At 36.1% G+C, this 21,778-nt stretch overlaps 1 protein-coding gene across 1 annotated transcript in view; it reads right to left on the bottom strand.

Moving 5' to 3' along the window:
• The window catches only part of ADGRG7 (adhesion G protein-coupled receptor G7), a 59,295-nt gene that overhangs the window by 33,481 nt on the left and 4,036 nt on the right, over positions 1 to 21,778 (bottom strand). The window contains 2 exon segments of the mRNA XM_065875882.1: positions 544 to 648; positions 1,700 to 1,812. Coding sequence (XP_065731954.1) covers positions 544 to 648; positions 1,700 to 1,812 — 218 coding nt within the window.

Raw genomic sequence — 21,778 nt, forward strand, 5'->3', positions numbered from 1 at the left:
AGAAAATATCATTTGCTCCTTTATTCTCGGAAAGCCTCTGTGCAAGCAAGGTTGTCACGCTTCAGGAAAGGTGTGATGAAGCTAGAAAATGTTCCAAGATGGAAAACTAAAATGATCAAAGAGGTGAAGGACTCCTAACTGTGAAGAGACTTAACTGCAATTCTACCTAGAAATATGAAGTCTCAAAATAGATATGGTGTAAACCTACAGTCTACCCAGTCTTTAAAATTGAGATAAATTATGTAACAGCAGATCTTAACCTGATCAAACTCCAGGAGATGGAGGAGGCTGCAAGAATAAATCTATTGAAGAATTAAAAGGAATTTACTACTGATCTATATTTCAGTTTTTAGGAAAACTGGAATTATGTGAGGTAACACCCAAAACTTTGAACACTGGCATCACGAAATGGAGCCAACCCTTCCACAAAATCTTCCTTGATGCCTTTTCTAGGGACCTAACACTAGTTGGAGAGATGATAGGTATGACCCAGCATAGCAATTCATATGCCTCAACAGAGGAGATGCTTGGAAAAGCACAAACCATTCAGAGTGTTCTTGTCACATGTTTGCAAGGAAGAGCCATATCTTCCCACTGGAATTCTGTGAAAAGTAAAATTCTCATAGGTACTGTTTTCACAGAAATTAACTATAAGGGAAAGAAAAAATATTCTTCATCATAAATTCATCATTAATCAAAAAATTTTCATTATAAATGTTCACTTTTCTTTCTCAAATTTCAAACCAGATAAAAGTCAAAGTTCAAAACCTCTCTGGTGTAATTCGAAGGGTAATAGAAGGCTTATAGGACACACTGACCAGCCAGGAACTACATACTTTCTTATCTAGTTAAGTTACTACCATTACAATAACTGGTATGCTCGATTACAGGTTCCAGTTAAAATGTGCACAATATATAACTCAGTCGAGGTGGGATGTGATCACTAACATATCAGAAAGGACAATGTATCAGATTAGTTGAAATCTTGAAAATCAAAGATATAGAGCCTACAGTAGCAAAGGGCATCATGAGGGTGTGGGTTAAACAAAAAGCTAAAGTCATGGAGTATGTGGCATACACTGGCTGGTTGGAGGGTAGGTAATTATAGGAGTGAGCTTCTAGGGCTCTGAATCTTAAGCAGGCAGCATGAAGTGTGTAGAGTGTTGGGAAGCACACTGCAGATCAAGAAGTGGCTTTGAACTTTGATTCTGAGATACCATTGACCGAAGTCAAGCCACTAATTTAATAACATCTCTCCAAGAGAAAGGAAGAAAAAACAAACACTTCATCTAAATATATACTTGGATGAGAAGATGCCTCTTGATTTCAGAAAAGTTAAGTATGTTAGAATTATGGTATTTGAAATGGGGTAATATGGCGTATCACCAATTGAAAGGAGCTGAGAAAACCATATTACCCATTGCTCTATAGTAGACACTGCAGTCAGAAAGAAAAGCAACTGAGTTTTACAGAGAAACTTAACAGTTGGGAAAGAAATGAGGTGTGCTGAACATACAGGTAAATAGCACAAGAAAACTCAGCTTTTACTATTGAGCTAATAAACACATCTTAAATCCATCATCATTATGCCCATTGTTACTACAGTCATTAACAGAAGCTTCAAGAAGCTTTGCTGCTGTCCTTATAAACACAAGCATCACCTAAATCTCACACCCTAGTATTATCCCAAGTAACTTACTGATTGTACATCTCCGTCCTTTCCACTCTTCTGGACAAATGCATCTGCCATTTTCCCAGGCTCCACCATTCTTACAGAACTCTATAGGGGTGCTAGATGTGGGGTAAATGTTCCTAAAGAAACAATAAATAACAGAATAGTATATGAACTGGCTGATTAGTTTCTCTTTTGGGGTCTGTGGCCTTTAATTTCTATATGTAAAACCATTATTTTGAATACCATTGCTGAAAAATATTCTTTGTAAGATCATCAAAAAATATATACACTGAGAATCTACACAGGGTATACAATGCTTACTAGATGTTATGAATATGAAAAAACCATATTTGAAAGATACGACACTTTGACCAAGGAGATTAGAATCTGCTGAAGGAAACAGGAGATTATATAGATGATATATATATAGACTAGATAGATACATATAGATGAACCATGTCAATATGCAGATCTATAAGTGCTATAAGAATACAGAAGAGAGATGTTGAGGACAGAGGTAACCCATCCAGAGAAGACTTTTCAGAAGAGGTGGTGTTAGCATCAGATTTTAAGACTAAAGAAGTCAGATAATGGAATGATTATAATTTTTGTGACTTTCTGTTTGAATAAAAAAGAAACAACAATCCCACAAGGACTCAGAGGCAAAAAATATACAAATCAATTTTTTTTTTTTTTTTTTGCGGTACGCGGGCCTCTCACTGCTGTGGCCTCTCCCGTTGCAGAGCAAAGGCTCCGGACACGCAGGCTCAGCGGCCATGGCTCACGGGCCCAGCCACTCCGCGGCATGTGGGATCTTCCCGGACCGGGGCACAAACCCGTGTGCCCTGCATTGGCAGGCGGACTCTCAACCACTGCACCACCAGGGAAGCCCTATACAAATCAATTTTCACTGCAAAGTAAAGGAGCTGTTACAGTGGAGGATTACTGGACTGAATGTCAATATTATGACATAGTATGAGTGTGTTTCATGTTTGGTAATTGCAATCATTGTTGCTTTTGTTGTGGTCATACATTTACAATGCTTGGTGTCAGTTTATTTATCTCTTGTAAAAATAAAATACAGTGTGTGTGTGTGTGTGTGTGTGTGTGTGTGTGAAAAAAATAAAAATAAAGAAGTCAGATAAAATGTAGGCAGGATACAAACAGCAAAAATTCAAAAACATGGAAAGTTCTGATGTGTCCAAGAACAGAGAAAAGCTTAACATATCAGGAGCGTTGGTTCTATGTGGATCAACAGCAGGACATAAGCTGCATTGTGAGCAGCTTTATAGAACAAGTCAAAAAGATTTAACCCTGCAGGAGCCTAGAGGGGTCTTAAAACAAGGAAGTAACATAGTAAGGAATGTTTTTTAGGAAGATATCTCAAGCAATACGGGAAGTGACTGAGGCTGGGAGGCAAAGAAGACCAGCTAGCTAAATGAGAACCTGATCTAAAACAGTGGCTCTAAGGAAGTCAGGTGTCAATCAACTCAGGAGCATACCTGAGACTCGATTGTTTGGATCTAGTGACTGGTTATTTTGAGTTGGGGACATTGGGGACACTGGGGACTCTAAATTGAAAGACAGGGTAGATGGTGAACAAATTAACTAACCTTATGATACAGGAAGCAGAGTTCCAGTTCCAATAATGATGGAGTAGATTGTACCATATTAACCCTCCCCCAGATGACAATTTTAAACACTGGACAAAAATTTAAAACTAACTACTTGAGGACATTGGACAGCAATAAAAAGCAGAGAGAAAGTGAAGGCTATTCCAAGTTTATACAGTCTCTCCACTAAAAGCACTACCCAGTCTGTATAGCAGGAGTGGCTGAAACACCAGCAGAAAGCCACAGTCTTAATGGGTCGAGGTATGAAAGGAGACAGTCTGGGGCTACCACACAACTGGAAATTGAAGGGAGATATCCCAGAAAGGAGGGAGCCATATAGAAGGGAGACTCAAAGTCTGGGTGTAAATTCCCCTAAAATTTGAAGGAAAAAAAAGACTTAAAAAAATAAACAGAGGTTCTGGGACATGTGGGACAATATCAAAGAGTCTAACCTATAAGCAAATGGAGTCCCAGAAAGGGAGAAGAGAAGGAATAGGGCAGATAAAATATCTGAAGGAATAATGGTCAAAAATTCTCAAACTTGGTACAAGAAGCGCAGTAAAGCTCAAGCAAAATAAATGCAGGGAAAACCACACTTAGACACATCATGGTTGAAATGCTAAAACTCAAAAATAAGGCGAAAATACTGAAAGCAACCAACTACCAGCCCAGACAGTTTTACTGATGAATTAGGGAATAAATAATACCAATCTTGTATAAACTCTTTTAGAAAATAGAGAAAGGGAGAAACTTCCCAAATGATTTTATAATGCCAGGATAGCCCTCATACCAAAATCTGACAAAAACATTATAAGAAAAGAAAATTACAGACCAATAAACCTCATTTACACAGATGCAAAAATCTTTTTGAAATAGTAGCAAATCAAATCCAGCAATATATAAAACTGACAATCCATCATGACAAAGTGAGATTTATACCAGGAGTGCAAAGTTGGTTTAACAATAGAAAATTAAGTATTTAATTCACCATATGCCAAATTAAAGGGGGAAGACCATATGATCATTTCAATAAACATAAATTCAAAAATCATTTCAATGAAGGGGCAAAAATCATCCAACATATTTTTTAAACTCTCAGCAAATAAGGAATAAAAGGGAACTTCTTCAAACTGACAAAAATCATCTATGAAGACCCTACCACTAGCATCATACTTAATAGTGTAATATTGAATGCTTTCCCCCCTAAGACTGACAGAAAAGAGTTTAATATAACTGCTGTAACCACTTTTATTCAACATTGTGCTGAAAATGCTGACCAGTGCTACAGGTAAGAAAAAGAAATAAAAAGCATAAAGAAAGGGAGAAATAAAACTATCTTCTGTTGCAGATGACATCATCAAATACATAGAAAATCCTAAGGTGTCTCAAAAAAAGCTGCTAGAAGTAATAGTAAATTTAGCAAGGTTTCATGATACAAAATAAACAAAATTATATTTATTTCCATATGCTAGCATCAAATAATTGGGAAATAAGATTATTAAATAATTTCCATTTAAATTAGTTTAAAAATCATAAAATTTTTGGAACAAAATGTGTGTAAGATCTCATTACTGAAAGAAATTTTAAAAGATCTAAACAAGTGGAAATATATACCATGTATGTATGAAAGACTCAAAGTTGTTAAGGTGTATATTTTCCCAAAATTGATAAGGCCAAAATCCAAAAACTAAAGAACTTTTTTGTAGAAATTGACAAACTGATCTTAAAGTGTTATTGAAATGTAAGAGACCTGGAAAAGCCAAAATAAACAGGGAACTCTACTCAATACTCTGTAATGGCCTATATGGGAAAAGAATCTAAAAAAGGAGTGGATATATGTATATGTATAATTGATTCACTTTGCTGTACACCTGAAACTAATACAACATTGTAAATCAACTATACTCCAATAAAAAATTTTTTAAAAAGTAAAAGAGAAACAGAGTTGGGTGACTGACATTACTAATTTTATGACTTACTATACAGCCATAGCAATCAAAACATTATGAGATCATCATAAAGATAGCCAGATATACCAATAAAATAGAATAAAGAGCTTAGAAATAGATAAAACATATATAGTCAGTTGATTCTTTAAAAAGATTATAAGGCAATTCAGTTGGAAAAGGAAAAATGTTTCAACAAATGGACTAACTGGATTATATACCACACTCAAAACTCAATTTGAGATGGACCAGAGATGGACCAGAGACCCAAAAGCAATAGTTAAAACTACAAAGCTTCTCTGAGAAAACAGGAGAATATCTTTGTAACTTTGGGAAAGACAAAAATTTTTTTAAAGAGGACACAAAAAGCACGAAACATGAAAGAAACATGAAAGAAAAAAATTGATAAATTGTACTTAAAACTAAAAACTGCTCAGCAAAAGACACCGTTATGAAAATAAAAATGGAAGACACAGACCGGGAGAAAATATTTGCAGTACTTTTCTGACAAAGGAAGTGTTTCTATAACTTTAAATTAGGATTGTAATTTGTAAATTGTAAAGAGTGCACATTACTAATAAGAATAAAAACAACCCAGTTTTTTAAATGGACAAAAGATTTGAATACACAGTTCATAAAAAAAGATATATGGAAGGGCACTAAGCACACGAAAATGATCAGCATATTAGTCATCAGAGAAACGCAAGTTAAAACCACAATGAAATATCATTTCACACCCAACTAGAACAGCTAAAATTAAAAAACAGACGATGCCAAATGTTGTTAAGGATGTGAAACAGCTGGAACTCTAGCAAATTGCTGCTGAGAATTTCAAATTGTACAACCATTTTGGAAAGATGTTTGGTAGTATCATAAGGCTAAAGATACACCTACCTATGACAGAAATTCCACATCTAGATAGATATGCAAAATAAGTGGAAATATATGTCCACAAAGATACTTGAATGTTTCTATTACCTGCAGTGGATGCTATCGTATGCCACCTGGATCCTCCTCTTTAGGACTGAAGCACTCATTCCTCCAGCCTTGGGGGATGTTGGCAACTAAGAAAACAGCTGAATCCTTTTCTAGAAATTGCCCTCAACTGAAGAGAGTCAGCTTACCCAAGAGCCTCATGACACACACTATGACTAGTCAATACCAGGGAATAAAGGCTCAACCCACAGCCTCAATACCTCAAAGAATATATTTTCCAAAGATAGCTGTACTATGTATTCCATCTCACTCACTCTTCCTATAATGATGATACTTCTCCACTGAGAGGTAGGTTTATGTTCTTTCTGTGAATCATGTGGATTTTTGTATCTGTCTTGAATAATAATATGAAAGAAATGTGTTGTGTGACTTCCAGGCTGGATCATAAAAGGTGATTTGGCTTCCACCTAGCTCTCTCTCACTCAGGACAGATGCTTTAGAAGACTTGAGCCTACAGGAGACATTTAAGAAACCTGGCTACTCAAGCCTCCATGCTGGAGATACCAAGGGGAGAAACTACACAGAGATAGAGAAGGCTGAGGAGCTTCAGCTGTTTCAGCTTTTTGAGTCTTCCCAGCCCAGGCACCACACATGGGTGAAGAAGCATTTAAGATGACCCCAGCTCCAGCCACCATCTGCGGGCAACTTTATGAGAGATCCTAATCCAGAACTACCCAGGCATGCTGCTTCCAAATTCTGAACTCAGAAAGATAATAAATGATCATGGTTGTTTTAAGCCACTAAATTTTGGGATGATTTCTTCTCCAGCAATAGATAACTAATACAGAGGGCAACTCTTGAGGGGCATCCCAGCTTCAGCTGTGTTGCAGTTCAATTTTTCCTTCCACCCAATCCTGCCTCTGTTACTCCCCTAGGAGAGCTGATCCCAAGAACACCTATTGAAATCTTTATGCAGAAAAATCTTCAATTCAGAATCTGTTTTCCAGGGAACGCAATCTCGGAAGTTTTATTCATGGTAGCCAAAAGAAAAAAAAGAAAAAGAAGAAACCACCCGAACAGTCCATCGACAAGAGACTGAATAAACAAATTATGGTATATTCATACAATAGAATATTGATGGTTTAGTAATAAAAAGCAATACGTACAACATAGATGAATCTCAAAAACATTATGTTAACAAAAGTATTCAGACATAAAAGAGTAAATCCTATATGGTTCTTTTCATGAAGTTCAAGGATAGCAAAACTAACCTATGATGATAAAATCAGAACAGTGTTTGCCCAAAGGGTGGGGAGTAGAGGTGGGGAGATTGACTGGCAAGGAACAGCTACAGCTACCATAAAAAATGAACACGGCCTAACTCCTAGCCAGAAACAAATAAAACCTCACACTAAAGGCCGGCACCTCAATTCCTTTTTTTTTTAATTTCTTTAATTTTATTTTCTTTTTTATACAGCAGGTTCTTATTAGTCATCAATTTTATACACATCAGTGTATACATGTCAATCTCAATCACCCAATTCATCCCACCCCCACCCCCACCACCCCGCCGCTTTCCCCGCTTGCTGTCCATACGTTTGTTCTCTACATCAGTGTCTCAATTTCTGATCTGCAAACCGGTTCATCTGTACCATTTTTCTAGGTTCCACATATATTTGTTAATATATGATATTTGTTTTTCTCTTTCTGACCTACTTCACTCTGTATGACAGTCTCTAGATCCATCCACGTCTCTACAAATGTCCCAATTTCATTCCTTTTTATGGCTGAGTAATGTTCCATTGTATATAAGTACCACATCTTCTTTATCCATTCGTCTGTCGATAGGCATTTAGGGTGTTTCCATGACCTGGCTATTGTAAATAGGGCTGCAATGAACATTGGGGTACATGTGTCTTTTCGAATTACGGTTTTCTCTGAGTATATGCCTGGGATTGCTGGATCATATGGTAATTGTATTTTTCGTCTTTTAAGGAACCTCCATACTGTTCTCCATAGTGGCTGTATCAATTTACATTCCCACCAATGCAAGTGCAAGAGGGTACGCTTTTATCCACACCCTCTCCAGCATTTGTTTGTAGATTTTCTGATGATGCCCATTCTAACTGGTGTGAGGTGATACCTCATTGTAGTTTTGATTTACATTTCTCTAATAATTAGTGATATGGAGCAGCTTTTCATGTGCTTCTTGGCCATCTGTATGTCTTCTTTGGAGAAATGTCTATTTAGGTCTTCTGCCCATTTTTGGATTGGGTTGTTTGTTTTTTTAATATTGAGCTGCATGGGTTGTTTATATATTTTGGAGATTAATCCTTTGTCCATTGATTCGTTTGCAAATATTTTCTCCCATTCTGAGGGTTGTCTTTTCAGCTTGTTTATGGTTTCCTTTGCTGTGCAAAAGCTTTGAAGTTTCATTAGGTCCCATTTGTTTATTTTTGTTTTTATTTCCATTACTCTAGGAGGTGGATCAAAAAAGATCTTGCTGTGATTTATGTTATAGAGTGTTCTTCCGATGTTTTCCTCTAAGAGTTTTATACTGTCCAGTCTTACATTTAGGTCTCTAATCCATTTTGAGTTTATTTTTGTGTATGGTGTTAGGGAGTGTTCTAATTTCATTCTTTTACATGTAGCTGTCCAGTTTTCCCAGCACCACTTATTGAACAGGCTGTCTTTTCTCCATTGTATATCCTTGTCTCCTTTGTCATAGATTAGTTGACCATAGGTGAGTGGGTTTATCTCTCGGCTTTCTATCTTGTTCCATTGATCTATGTTTGTTTTTGTGCCAGTACCATATTGTCTTGATTACTGTAGCTTTGTAGTATAGTCTGAAATCAAGGAGTCTGATTCCTCCAGCTCCATTTTTTTCCCTCAAGACTGCTTTGGCTCTTCGGGGTCTTTTGTGTCTCCATACAACTTTTAAGATTTTTTGTTCTAGTTCTGTAAAAAATGCCATTGGTAATTTGATAGGGATTGCATTGAATCTATAGATTGCTTTGTGTAGTATAGTCATTTTCACAATGCTGATTCTTCCAATCCAAGAACATGGTATATCTCTCCATCTGTTAGTATCATCTTTAATTTCTTTCATCAGTGTCTTATAGTTTTCTGCATACAGGTCTTTTGTCTCCCTAGGTAGGTTTGTTCCTAGGTATTTTATTCATTTTGTTGCAGTAGTAAACGGGAGTGTTTCCTTAATTTCTCTTTCTGATTTTTCATCATTAGTGTATAGGAATGCAAGAGATTTCTGTGCATTAATTTTGTATCCTGAAACTTTACCAAATTCATTGATTAGTTCTAGTAGTTTTCTGGTGGCATCTTTCAGATGCTCTATGTATAGTATCATGTCATCTGCAAACAGTGAGAGTTTTACTTCTTCTTTTCCAATTTGTATTCTTTTTATTTCTTTTTCTTCTCTGAGTGCCGTGGCTAGGACTTCCAAAACTATGTTGAATAATATAGTGGCAAGAGTGGACATCCTTGTCTTGTTCCTGATCTTAGAGGAAATGCTTTCAGTTTTTCACCATTGAGAATGATGTTTGCTGTGGGTTTGTCATATATGGCCTTTATTACTTTGACGTAGGTTCCCTCGATGCCCACTTTCTGGAGAGTTTTTATCATAAATGGGTGTTGAATTTTCTCAAAAGCTTTTTCTGCATCTATTGAGATAATCATATGGTTTTTATTCTTCAATTTGTTAATATGGTGTATCACATTGATTGATTTGTGAATATTGAAGAATCCTTGCATCCCTGGGATAAATCCCCCTTGATCATGGTGTATGATCCTTTTAATATGTTGTTGGATTCTGTTTCCTAGTATTTTGTTGAGGATTTTTGCATCTATATTCATCAGTGATATTGGTCTGTAATTTTCTTTTTTTGTAGTATCTTAGCCTGGTTTTCGGATCAGGGTGATGGTAGCCTCATAGAATGAGTTTGGGAGTATTCCTTCCTCCATAATTTTTTGGAAGAGTTTGAGAAGAATGGGTGTTAGCTCTTCTCTAAATGTTTGATAGAATTCACCTGTGAAGCCATCTGGTCCTGGACTTTTGTTTGCTGGAAGATTTTTAATCACAGTTTCCATTTCATTACTTGTGATTGGCCTGTTCATATTTTTTATTTCTTCCTGGTTCAGTCTTGGAAGGTTATACCTTTCTAAGAATTTGTCCATTTCTTCCAGATTGTCCATTTTATTGGCGTAGAGTTGCGTGTAGTAGTCTCTTAGGATGCTTCGTATTTCTGTGGTGCCTGTTGTAACTTGTACTTTTTCATTTCTAATTTTATTGATTTGAGTCCGCTCCCTCTTTTTCTTGATGAGTCTGGCTAATGGTTTATCAGTTTTGTTTATCTTCTCCAAGAACCAGCTTTTAGAGTTATTGATCTTTGCTATTGTTTTCTTTGTTTCTATTTCATTTATTTCTGCTCTGATCTTTATGATTTCTTTCCTTCTGCTAACTTTGGGTTTTGTTTGTTCTTTCTCTAGTTCCTTTAGGTGTAAGGTTTGATTGTTTATTTGAGATTTTTCTTGTGTCTTGAGGTAGGCTTGTATAGCTATAAACTTCCCCCTTAGAACTGCTTTTGCTGCATACCATAGGATTTGGATCGTCGTGTTTTCATTGTTATTTTTCTCTAGGTATTTTTTGACTTCCTCTTTGATTTCTTCAGTGATCTCTTGACTATTTAGTAACATATTGTTTAGCCTCCATGAGTTTGTGTTTTTTTCCCTGTAACTGATTTCTAATCTCATAGCATTATCAAAAAAGATGCTTGATATGACTTCAATTTTCTAAAATTTACTGAGGCTTGATTTGAGACCCTAGATGTGATCTATCCTGGAGAATGCTCTGTGCACACTTGAGAAGAAAGTGTAATCTGCTGTGTTTGGATGGAATGTTCTATAAATATCAATTAAATCTATCTGGTCTATTATGTCATTTAAAGCTTCTGTTTCCTTATTTATATTCATTTTGGATGATTTGTCCATTGGTGTAAGTGAGGTGTTAAATTCCCCCACTATTATTTTATTACTGTCAATTTCCTCTTTTATAGCTGTTAGCAGTTGCCTTATGTATTGAGGTGCTCCTATGTTGGGTGCATATATATTTATAATTGTTATATCTTCTTCTTGGATTGATCCCCTGATCATTATGTAGTGTCCTTCCTTGTCTCTTGTAACATTCTTTATTTTAAAGTCTATTTTATCTGATATGAGTATTGCTACTCCAGCTTTCTTTTGATTTCCATTTGCATGGAATATATTTTTCCATCCCCTCACTTTTGGTCTGAATGTGTCCCTAGGTCTGAAGTGGGTCTTTTGTACACAGCATATATATGGGTCTTATTTTTGTATCCATTCAGCAAGCCTCTGTCTTTTGGTTGGAGTAGTTAATCCATACATGCTTAAGGTAATTGTCAATATGTATGTTCCTATTGCCATTTTCTTAATTGTTTGGGGTTTGTTTTTGTAGGTCTTTTCTTCTCTTGTATTTCCCACTTAGAGAAGTTCCTTTAGCATTTGTTGTAGAGCTGGTTTGGGGGTGCTGTATTCTCTTAGCTTTTGCTTGTCTGTAAAGCTTATGATTTCTCCATCAAATCTGAATGAGATCCTTGTTGGGTAGAGTAATCTTGGTTGTAGGTTCTTCCCTTTCATCACTTTAAGTATATCATGCCACTCCCTTCTGGCTTGTAGAGTTTCTGCTGAGAAATCAGCTGTTAACCTTATGGGAGTTCCCTTGTATGTTATTTGTCATTTTTCCCTTGCTGCTTTCAATAATTTTTCTTTGTCTTTAATTTTTGCCAATTTGATTACTATGTGTCTCGGCGTGTTTCTCCTTGTGTTTATCCTGTATGGGACTCTCTGCACTTTCTGGACTTGGGTGGCTATTTCCTTTCCCATGTTAGGGAAGTTTTTGACTATTATCTCTTCAAATATTTTCTCTGGTCCTTTCTCTCTTCTCCTTCTGGGACCCCTATAATGTGAATGTTGTTGTGTTTAATGTTGTCCCAGAGGTCTCTTTGGCTGTGTTCATTTCTTTTCATTCTTTTTTCTTTATTCTGTCCTGCAGCAGTGAATTCCACCATTCTGTCTTCCAGGTCACTTATCCATTCTTCTGCCTCAGTTATTCTGCTATTGTTTCCTTCTAGTGTAGTTTTCCTTTCAGTTATTGTATTGTTCATCTGTTTGTTTGTTCTTTAATTCTTCTAGGTCTTTGTTAAACATTTCTTGCATCTTCTCGATCTTTGCCTCCATTGTTTTTCCGAGGTCCTGGATCATCTTCACTATCATTATTCTGAATTCTTTTTCTGGAAGGTTGACTATCTCCACTTCATTTAGCTGTTTTTCTGGGGGTTTATCTTGTTCCTTAATCTCGTACATAGCCCTCTGCCTTTTCATCTTGTCTATCTTTCTGTGAATGTGGTTTTTGTTCCACAGGCTGCAGGATTGTAGTTCTCCTCCTTCTTATTATTATTGGTAATCAGAGATGGTGCTACTGCCTGTAGCAGTGGATCATGCCTGACAGTTCTGGAGGCTGGGAAGTCCAAGATGAAGGCTCCAGCGGATTTGGTGTTGTGTGAGGGTCTGCTTCCTGCATCATAGACCACTGTCTTCTCCTCAATTCCTTTTACCTAATACATCATATCTGATTTTCAATTAAAAATTACAGGGCATGCTGAAAGGCAAAAAACAGCCTGAAGAGATAAGCCAACAATCAGAACCATATTTATAGATGGCAGAGATTTTAGAATTATCAGACCAGGAATTTAAGATAATTATGATTAATATGCTAAGAGCTTTAAAAAAGTGGACAGTCTTTAAGTACAAGGGGGTAATACAAGCAGAGAGATGGAAACTCTAAGCAAGAATCAAAAGAAATGCTAGATAGTGGGAAGCAGCCACATAGCACAGGGAGATCAGCTCTGTGCTTTGTGACCACCTAGAGGGGTGGGATAGGGAGGGTGGGAGGGAGATGCAAGAGGGAGGAGATATGGGGATATATGTATACGTATAGCTGATTCACTTTGTTATAAAGCAGAAACTAACACACCATTGTAAAGCAGTTATACTCCAATAAAGATGTTCTTAAAAAATGCTAGAATCTAAAAGCACTGTAACAGAAATGAAGAATGTCTTTGATGGGTCCATCAGTAGACTGGACATGGCCAAGAAAAGAATCAGTGAACTTGAAGAAATGTCAGTAGAAACTTCCCAAACTAAAAAGTAAAGAGGAAAAAATAAAAATGTAACAGAATATGCAAGAACTGTGGGAACAAAGGTATAACATATACTTTATGGCAGCAGTCCCCCCAACCCTTTCACCAGGAACCAGTTTCTTGGAAGACAATTTTTCCATGAACAGGGGGTGGGGGGTGACGGTTCAGGCGGTAATGCGAGCGATGCGGAGCATGGGGGGACAGCAGATGAAGCTTCGCTCGCTCACCCGCCACTCACCTCCTGCTGTGTGGCCTGGTTCCTAACAGGCCGCAAACTGGTACCGGTCTTTGGCCTGGGGGTTGGGGACCCCTGCGTTATGGGAATACTGGAAGGAGAGGAAAAGGGAAAAGGAACAGAAAAAAACATTTGAAGTTTTAGTACCTGAGAATATTCCAGAATAAATGACAGACACCAAATCACAGATTCAGGAATCTCAGAGTCAGAGAACACTAACCAGGATAAATATTTAAAAACAAACAAACAACAAAAAAAAAACCCCTACACTTAGGCATATCCTATTCAAACTGCAGAATATCAAAGACAAAAAGATCATTTCAAAAGAAGCCAAAAGGGGGAAAAAATACCTATGGAGAAACAAGTATAAGAATTATACTGGAATTCTCAGAAATCATGCAAGAAAAAGAGAATAGAGTGAAATATTTAGTGTTGAATGAAAAACAACAAAGAATTCTGTATCCAAGGAATTATCCTTTAAAAGTAAAGGAGAAATAAAGACATTCTCAGACAAAGAAAAATTGAGGGAGTTTGTCAGCAGTAGTTTGTCACCATTTCTGTCTTGTACGAAATGTTAAAGGAAGTTAATCAGAAAGAAGGGAATGATATAGGTCAGAAACTTAGATCTACATGAGAAGAGCATTAGAGAAGGAATAAATGAAGGTAAAATACAATCTTTTAGTTTTTTATTCTTAATTGACCTAACAGATAAATTTGTTCAAAATAATAATAATAATGATATATGAGGTGATTATAGCTTATGGATAAATGAAATGAATGACCAAAAAAATGTTATAAGGAAAGAGAAGGAGGAATTGGGAATACTCTGCTATAAGGTACTGGCATCACACATGAGGCCATATACTGTTAATAGAAAGTAATCGTAAATGTATATTGCAAACTCTAGGATGCTCCTAGGCATTCACCCAAATAAGTAAAACCTTGTGCCCACACTAAAAGCTGCACCTGTACGTTTACAGCAGCTGCATATATAATCACCAAAAACTGGAAGCAAGATGACCTTTAATAGGTAAATGGATTAAAAAAAACCCTGTATATTCAATATATCTATACAATGGGATATTATTCAGCCATAAAAAGAAATGAGCTATGAAGCCCCCAAAAGATATAGAGGAATCTTAAATATATTTAGCTAAGTGAAAGGAGCCAGTCTGAAAAGGCTACATACTGTATGATTCCAAATATGTCAGTCTGGAAAAGCAAAACTATAGAGAGAGTAAAAACATCAGGGGTTGGGGAAGGGAGGGATGAACAGGTGAAGTGTGGTAGATTTTTAGGGCAATTAACTATTCTGTATGGTCCTGTAACAGTGAATATACATCATTATGTATTTGTCAAAATCCATAGAACTGTACAACACAGTGAACCATAATATAAACTATGTATTTTAATTAATAATAATGTATCAATATTGGCTTGTCCATTGTAACAAAAGCAACATACAAGTGTAAGATACTGATGACAAGGGAAACTATACAGGGGGAGGAGTGATGAGAGAGAGAGTAAATAGGAACTCTCCGTACTTTCTGCTTAATTTTTCTGTAAACCTAAAACTGGTCTAAAAATAATTAGTTTAAAAAAAAATAAGATATGGATCCTGATCTCAAAGTGCTTACATTCTAGCAAGAGAGATTTAATGGTAACTGTTGTATGACAAACTTCTCTATGTGACCAATGAAATATACAAATCTTCTTAAATTATAAAATACTTCAAATACACAAGGTATGGAAAATAATAAAACACCCCCAACTACCCACACCAGTTTTAATAGATAGCAACTTTCTCTCAGATTTGCTTCAGATATTTTTTTCTTAATGAGCAATGAAACTAGAAAGAGCTGAAATCCTTTGAATTCCTTTCTATTAATATTCCTTTACCTGCCTACCTAGAAGTAACACTATTTTGAAATTATCTTTCCCATCACATTTTATACTACTGTATGTCTAAGATAATCAGTATGTAGCATTTTAAAAAAAATACTGATAACTATTTTAATGGTTACTGTTCTATCTAGGTATTTTCCCCTCCTTTTGGAGTAAATTTTGGTCATTTACATTTTTTAAAGAAAATTGTCACTTGACCAAAGTTTTATACTAGCTAGGATAAGGTTTTCCATGGTATTTGCTTATGTTTTTCCTCATTAGTTACTGTTGTTTGAAATCACTGTCTTATATATATATATATATATATTTTTTTTTTTTTTTTTTTCTTCAGCACGCGGGCCCCTCACTGTTGTGGCCTCTCCCGTTGCGGAGCACAGGCTCCAGACACGCAGGCTCAGCGGCCATGGCTCACGGGCCCAGCCGCCCCGCAGCACGCGGGATCCTCCTGGACCGGGGCACGAACCCGCATCCCCTGCATCGGCAGGTGGACTCCCAACCACTGCACCACCAGGGAAGCCCTGTCTTATTTTTTAAATATATTTTAATAGGTAATATATTCAAAGTTGAAAATAACATTTGTTCCCATCCCCAAATATACACAAATAATTTCTATTCATTTTTTCCAATCTTTCTTTTCACAAGAATAAGCAAATATGAATCTATAGTCTTATTTTCTCCCTCTCTTTTCTGTAGCTTGCTCTCGCACTTAATGGATGTCAAAAAATCTTTTCACAGCAGTTCACAAGAGAACTTCCACATCTTCTTTTACAGCTGCATTATATTCCATTGTGTGATTGTGCCCTAATTTAACTAACCATTTATTGATGACACTTGTATTGTTTTCAATTGTTGCTTCAAAATTGCATTCTACACATTTCATTTTGCCATTGTACAAATTCATCTGTAGAATTTATTTCCAGAAATGGAATTTCTGAGCCAAAGAATACACATTCGTCTTCTTGACAGTTATTACCATCTTGCCCCACAGGAGTTGTACTAATTTGTATCGATATTTTCACCAGCAACGTAACCATATGCAGGGTCTGGGACAACGTGCAATAAAGACCGATCTACCATTTACATAAAAGTAAACGCAAAACTCTAATGCTATAATAAACATATCTTCATAAGGACCTGAAAATCCAAGTCTGAATTTAGAAATCATGGGTTCCTCAAAGCCCTATGTCAGAAGGTGAGAGGCCCGCAGCTGCCCCTTCTCTCTCCATCTCCGTCTTGTCCCACACTCAAGGGGCCCTGCGCTCACACACGCAGACACCCCAGCCCATACCTCAAGCTCTTTTCACAACACACTGTGAACAGCCACCCCTCGTGGTCAGGGAAGCACAGGCAGCCTGGCTGACCCTCCAGACGATGAGTGGGAAAGGCAGGCACAGTTCCGGGAGGCGGAGCAGGGCTTCTGAGGACCCATGCGTAGGAGGAGATGCTGGCTCTGCGTGGGCATGTCCCCTTGGCCTCACAGAGAAGTAGTGTTTTGCTTAAAGGGTCGCGACCCTTTTATTTTCGTATATGTTGCTTAATTATGCCTTTTTTTTTTTTTTTGTCTTAATGAATCTCGCTGGAAATGTATCTATTTAAATTCATCTTTTCAAAAAACTAGCTTTTGGTTTTGCTGATCTCCGCTCTTTTTTCTTTGATTTCCATTCCATTAATTTGTCCTTATTTGTATGACTGCCAGACATACTTCCTTAGAATTTAGTCTTTACTTTTTTAACTTCTAAAGTTAGAATCCTTAAATCACTAATTTTCACTCTGGTTTTTTAATATGTACATAAAGCTATAAATGTCATTCTAACTATATTTTTAGATGTGCCACAAGTTGTGATATAGACTGTTTCCCCTGAATTTTTAAATATTTTGTAATTTTCATTTGATGTCTTCTTTGAATTATTTAAAACAATTTTTTATACATCTATTAGAATTTTCTTGGTTATTTTATGCACTGCCTTCTAATTGTATTGTATTGTATTCACAGAACATAATCTATAGGATTCATTCTTTGGTACTCACTAAGACTTTCTTCTGAAAATAATATATACTCTCTATTTTCTGTGGCAATTCGAATTTATAAATCCACTAAGTCCTGTTTGTTAGTTATGTTTTTCAAATTTCTGAATCCTTACTGATTTTCACTGCTTGACCTATCAGTTTCTTACAGGAAAGCATTAGACTCAACCACCCCGAGTGTAAAGTTGTGTATTTATCTGTATAATTCTGCCCTATTTTGCTTTATATATTCTGAGTCTGTGTTATTTGATGCATACAGGCACAGGATTATTGATTATTCCTTGTTGAATTACTTCTATCTTTGAGTAATAAAACTCTCATTCTCATAGTATTTTTTGCCTAAGTTCTGGTTTTCTGATATTAATGTTGCTAACTCAGCTTTCTTTTGCTTTGAATAGTATTTGCCTGGAATTGGTTTTATCATCATTTGCTTTTCATCTTTTTGTGTCATTCAATGTTCTGTGTTTCTTATAAACAGCAGGGGTTACATTTTGTTTTGCTTCAATGATATCCAATACGACAATACCTTTCCTTAAACAGATGAGTTTAAAGTACTTAAATTTGTTGTGTTTATTATTTCTACTATCTTATTTCATGTTTCCCCCCCTACTTTGATGCCTTCAATGGTATTATTTTCTTTCTTTCTTTCATTGTTTTCTAGTACAGTTGCCCCTCAGCATCTGCAGGAAATTGGTTCCAGGACCTCCACAGACACCAAAATCCACGGACACTCAAAGTTCCTTTTATAAAATGACATAGTACATTCAGCCATCCCTTCATATCTGCAGATGTGAACCCATGGATATAGAGGGCCAACTGTATTTTAGTGCCACCTTGTTTTTAAATCTCCTGTAACGTTAGCCTTTTAAGATGTAGAAAGCAATCTATCACTATTTAAATCTACCAAAAAGTTTGTCAGTTTGTTTGCCCTGATAGATTATATTTATTCCTTCTAGGTTCAGTTTATTGATTTCTGAAGTATATGATTTAATCTTTCTTTCAGTTAGGGTCTATGAGTGACAGATTCTCCAAGGTTGACCTGAAAAGGCTTTTATTTTGCCCTTGCCCTTGTCAGTTTGATAAGGTATGCAATTCTGGGTTGACAGCACTTTGAGGATATTACCCCACTGTCTTCTAGAATTTGTTGCTGTTAATGAGAAGTTTTTCTTGATCTAACTGTTATTCCTTTTTAAGTTTTCTTTATCTGATGTTCTGCAATTTTACCATGATGTGGATTTATTTTTGTTTTCCCTGCTTGAGACTCAGTCATTCTTCAATACAAGTAAATTCTTAGTCTTTATTTCTTCCAATGTTGCCTCTCCCATATTCTCTCTATTCTTTTCTTCTGGAATTTCTGGTAGACCCTGTTGAAATTTAGCCTTATATATTTCAAGTTTCCTAATCATATTTCAAAGTTAACATCTCTTTATATTGTTACATTACATTATAGGTAATTTCTTCAAATCTTCCATTTCTGTACTTCTCTAATGATTTCTAATCTCCTTTTAAGTCTACTCATTCATTTTTTTTATTATTACTATATTTTTCATTCAAGAAATACTATTTGGTTCTTTTTCAAATTCTTTTATCCTTTTAAAAAAGTACAAACTTTTTCTTTTATTGTGATTTTTCCTCCTGTATTTCTAACTTGTAAATCATTTTTTAAATACTTTATATTCTCTTTCAGGTTGTTCTGTTATATCCAGTTCAGGAAAAGTTAATCCTATTGGCTGCATTTAATGTCTCTCCAACATCGTGGTTCATTTGTAATTTTGGGCTGTAAACTCACCTTTATCTTACTTACTGCTGAGACTTTTATGGATCCTATTTGTGAAAATATTTCTACAGGGAAATTTTGCAGCACTTCTGTTATTATCTTGGGATACCATCAGTAGTAGTCTTAAACTAGTTTCGGGATAATGTCTCACTGGGGGTTTCTGCACTGAAGGTAGGACAAATTCAGATTCTGTAGCCTGGGGTTTCAATTACTTGTGGTGACTTTTCTTTTCCTACTCATGTCCCTGAACAGATGATAGAGTTATTTAATACTTCTCTGGGTTAGCGCAGAACTTTTCTAACCTTTTCATGGTTGAGGCAACTTTTAGAGGCTTTAGGGGTTATCCCCGTGGCTCAGGTCCAGCTTTCCCACTTGACACAGGAATAGAAGTCATGCTTCCTGTGTCCATGTGTGCATTGAAGCCACAACCCCCAGCCTCTGTGGCTTATGCCACTGCCTCACCATTATGGTATTGACTTTTCTCTTTGTTTCTGCCACCTGGAATTTCCCTTCAAGAAAGAAAGCCTGCTATACATTTGAATTATTTTTATATTTTATTCATAATTTCTATGTGTTTGTAAGTAGGAAGGGCACCTATCCATGTCTATTCAGCCCGCCTTTTTGCCACTAGTCAAGAGTCGGTCCTTATACTTAATGAGTATTTTGACTCCCTTTAGATAAGGGCTATGGTTTATATCTCCAGGTCCTAGCACAATGCCAGATACATAGAAGGTAACCCCCAAATTTTGCTCATTGGCTTCTTTTCCATTTACGTTTTGGTTGAGCTATCCACTCTTGAATCATAATCACATTTTCACACCTTGTGCTCCCCAGTTCAAGACACTATCATCTGAAATAACTAAATTACCCACAAAATATAGCAAAAGTAGTATTAGTATTTTTAAGCCTCTCTGTTTTAAGTCAAGAAAGTCAGATCCAGAAAGATTATGTGCCTTGTTTATATCCTATAACTAGGTTTTTAGAGTTATGGTCTCATAAAAGTGACAGTAGCTCTTCATTAGCCCAACTTTCTCATTCTATGCAAAGAGTACATTCTCCATTAATAGTAACTCTTTCCAGAGCAGTAGCTGGTTGGTAACTGAGTGGGGACTAGAATTCTGATCTCTTGATTAGTAATCAACTGCTCCTGGTCCCTCCTCACAGTGCCTGCCTTTACCACAGGGATAACAGGAAGAGTGAGCATCAGCTTCATTTTATTTGAGAGTCCATACACTGGAACATACTTAATAGTAGTATTTTTCTTTTATAACACCAGTGTGATAATAATAATAATTCCTTATATTCTTTTAAATTGTAATAAATAATACTTCGAGGAATACCAGCCCTTTTTTAACACCTTTACTACACATCATGGAAAATTAAGTGCAGAACATATGTGACACTCACATTTCATGCTGCTTGAAAAAGTAGCAGAAAATATTTGAAATTCCAAATAGAAAACATGAATTAAATTTCTTCTCCTAAACTAGATAAAATTAGAATCTGTTTTGAAAAGTCTAGTTTAAGTGGGGGAATAAAAAAAATCTTTCCTTAGTCAAAGAAATTCCATCAGGAAACTCTAGTGTCTAGCTCGGAGTCCTTAGGGGTTTAAAGATCCAGGGATCTGTCATTTTTCCCAGACCAGGAATTTGAAATATCTGGGTGAGGATAAAGTTTATTCTTAAATGAGAGGACAATGTTTATGAAAGTTTATTCCATGATGGGAAAAAAACTTAAAAACTTAAATAAAATACGTAAAGTATAGACTTTACTTAAGGTGAAGGTTGTTCAATGTTAACAACCTGGTTACATATTCCAATAAACTGCTTAAATGTTTTAATAAAAATTTCCCCAATGGTCTAGTAATTATAAATATTGAAAAACAAATGCAGGGAGATATGGCAGTTCTTAGAACTGTTCCTGTTTCTATTTTGAGCTAATCAGTTGAAATTTATGATTAAACCTACTGTAGACTTTCAGTTTGATAGGTTGAGTTTCAATCCAAAGGTCCAAACTAGATCAACGGCATCTTTTCAAGGTATATTTCAGGGAGTGGAGAAAACTATGCACTAAATTATCAAAAAATACATAAATGAAAAATAGTAGCTAACATTTATTGAGTGCTTACAGTGTACTAGGTATCATCTTAAACCTGTAAACATATTAACTAATTCTCACAACAGATAGGATTTATTATTAATAATAGGAAAACCACAATACAGAAATGTTGAGTAACTTGCTCCAGTTTACACAGTAAGAACCAGGCAATCTGGCTGCACGGCTTTTTTTCCCCTACTCATGTATTTTTCCCCAACTCTCATGTACACACTCTACACCAGATGTTCTTCAGTAACATGTGTTATCAAAACCCTGTGGGTGGGCTTCCCTGGTGGCGCAGTGGTTGAAAGTCCGCCTGCTGATGCAGGGGACACAG

Source organism: Phocoena phocoena, chromosome 4 (assembly GCF_963924675.1).
Source record: "Phocoena phocoena chromosome 4, mPhoPho1.1, whole genome shotgun sequence".
In the NCBI taxonomy this organism is placed as follows: domain Eukaryota; kingdom Metazoa; phylum Chordata; class Mammalia; order Artiodactyla; family Phocoenidae; genus Phocoena; species Phocoena phocoena.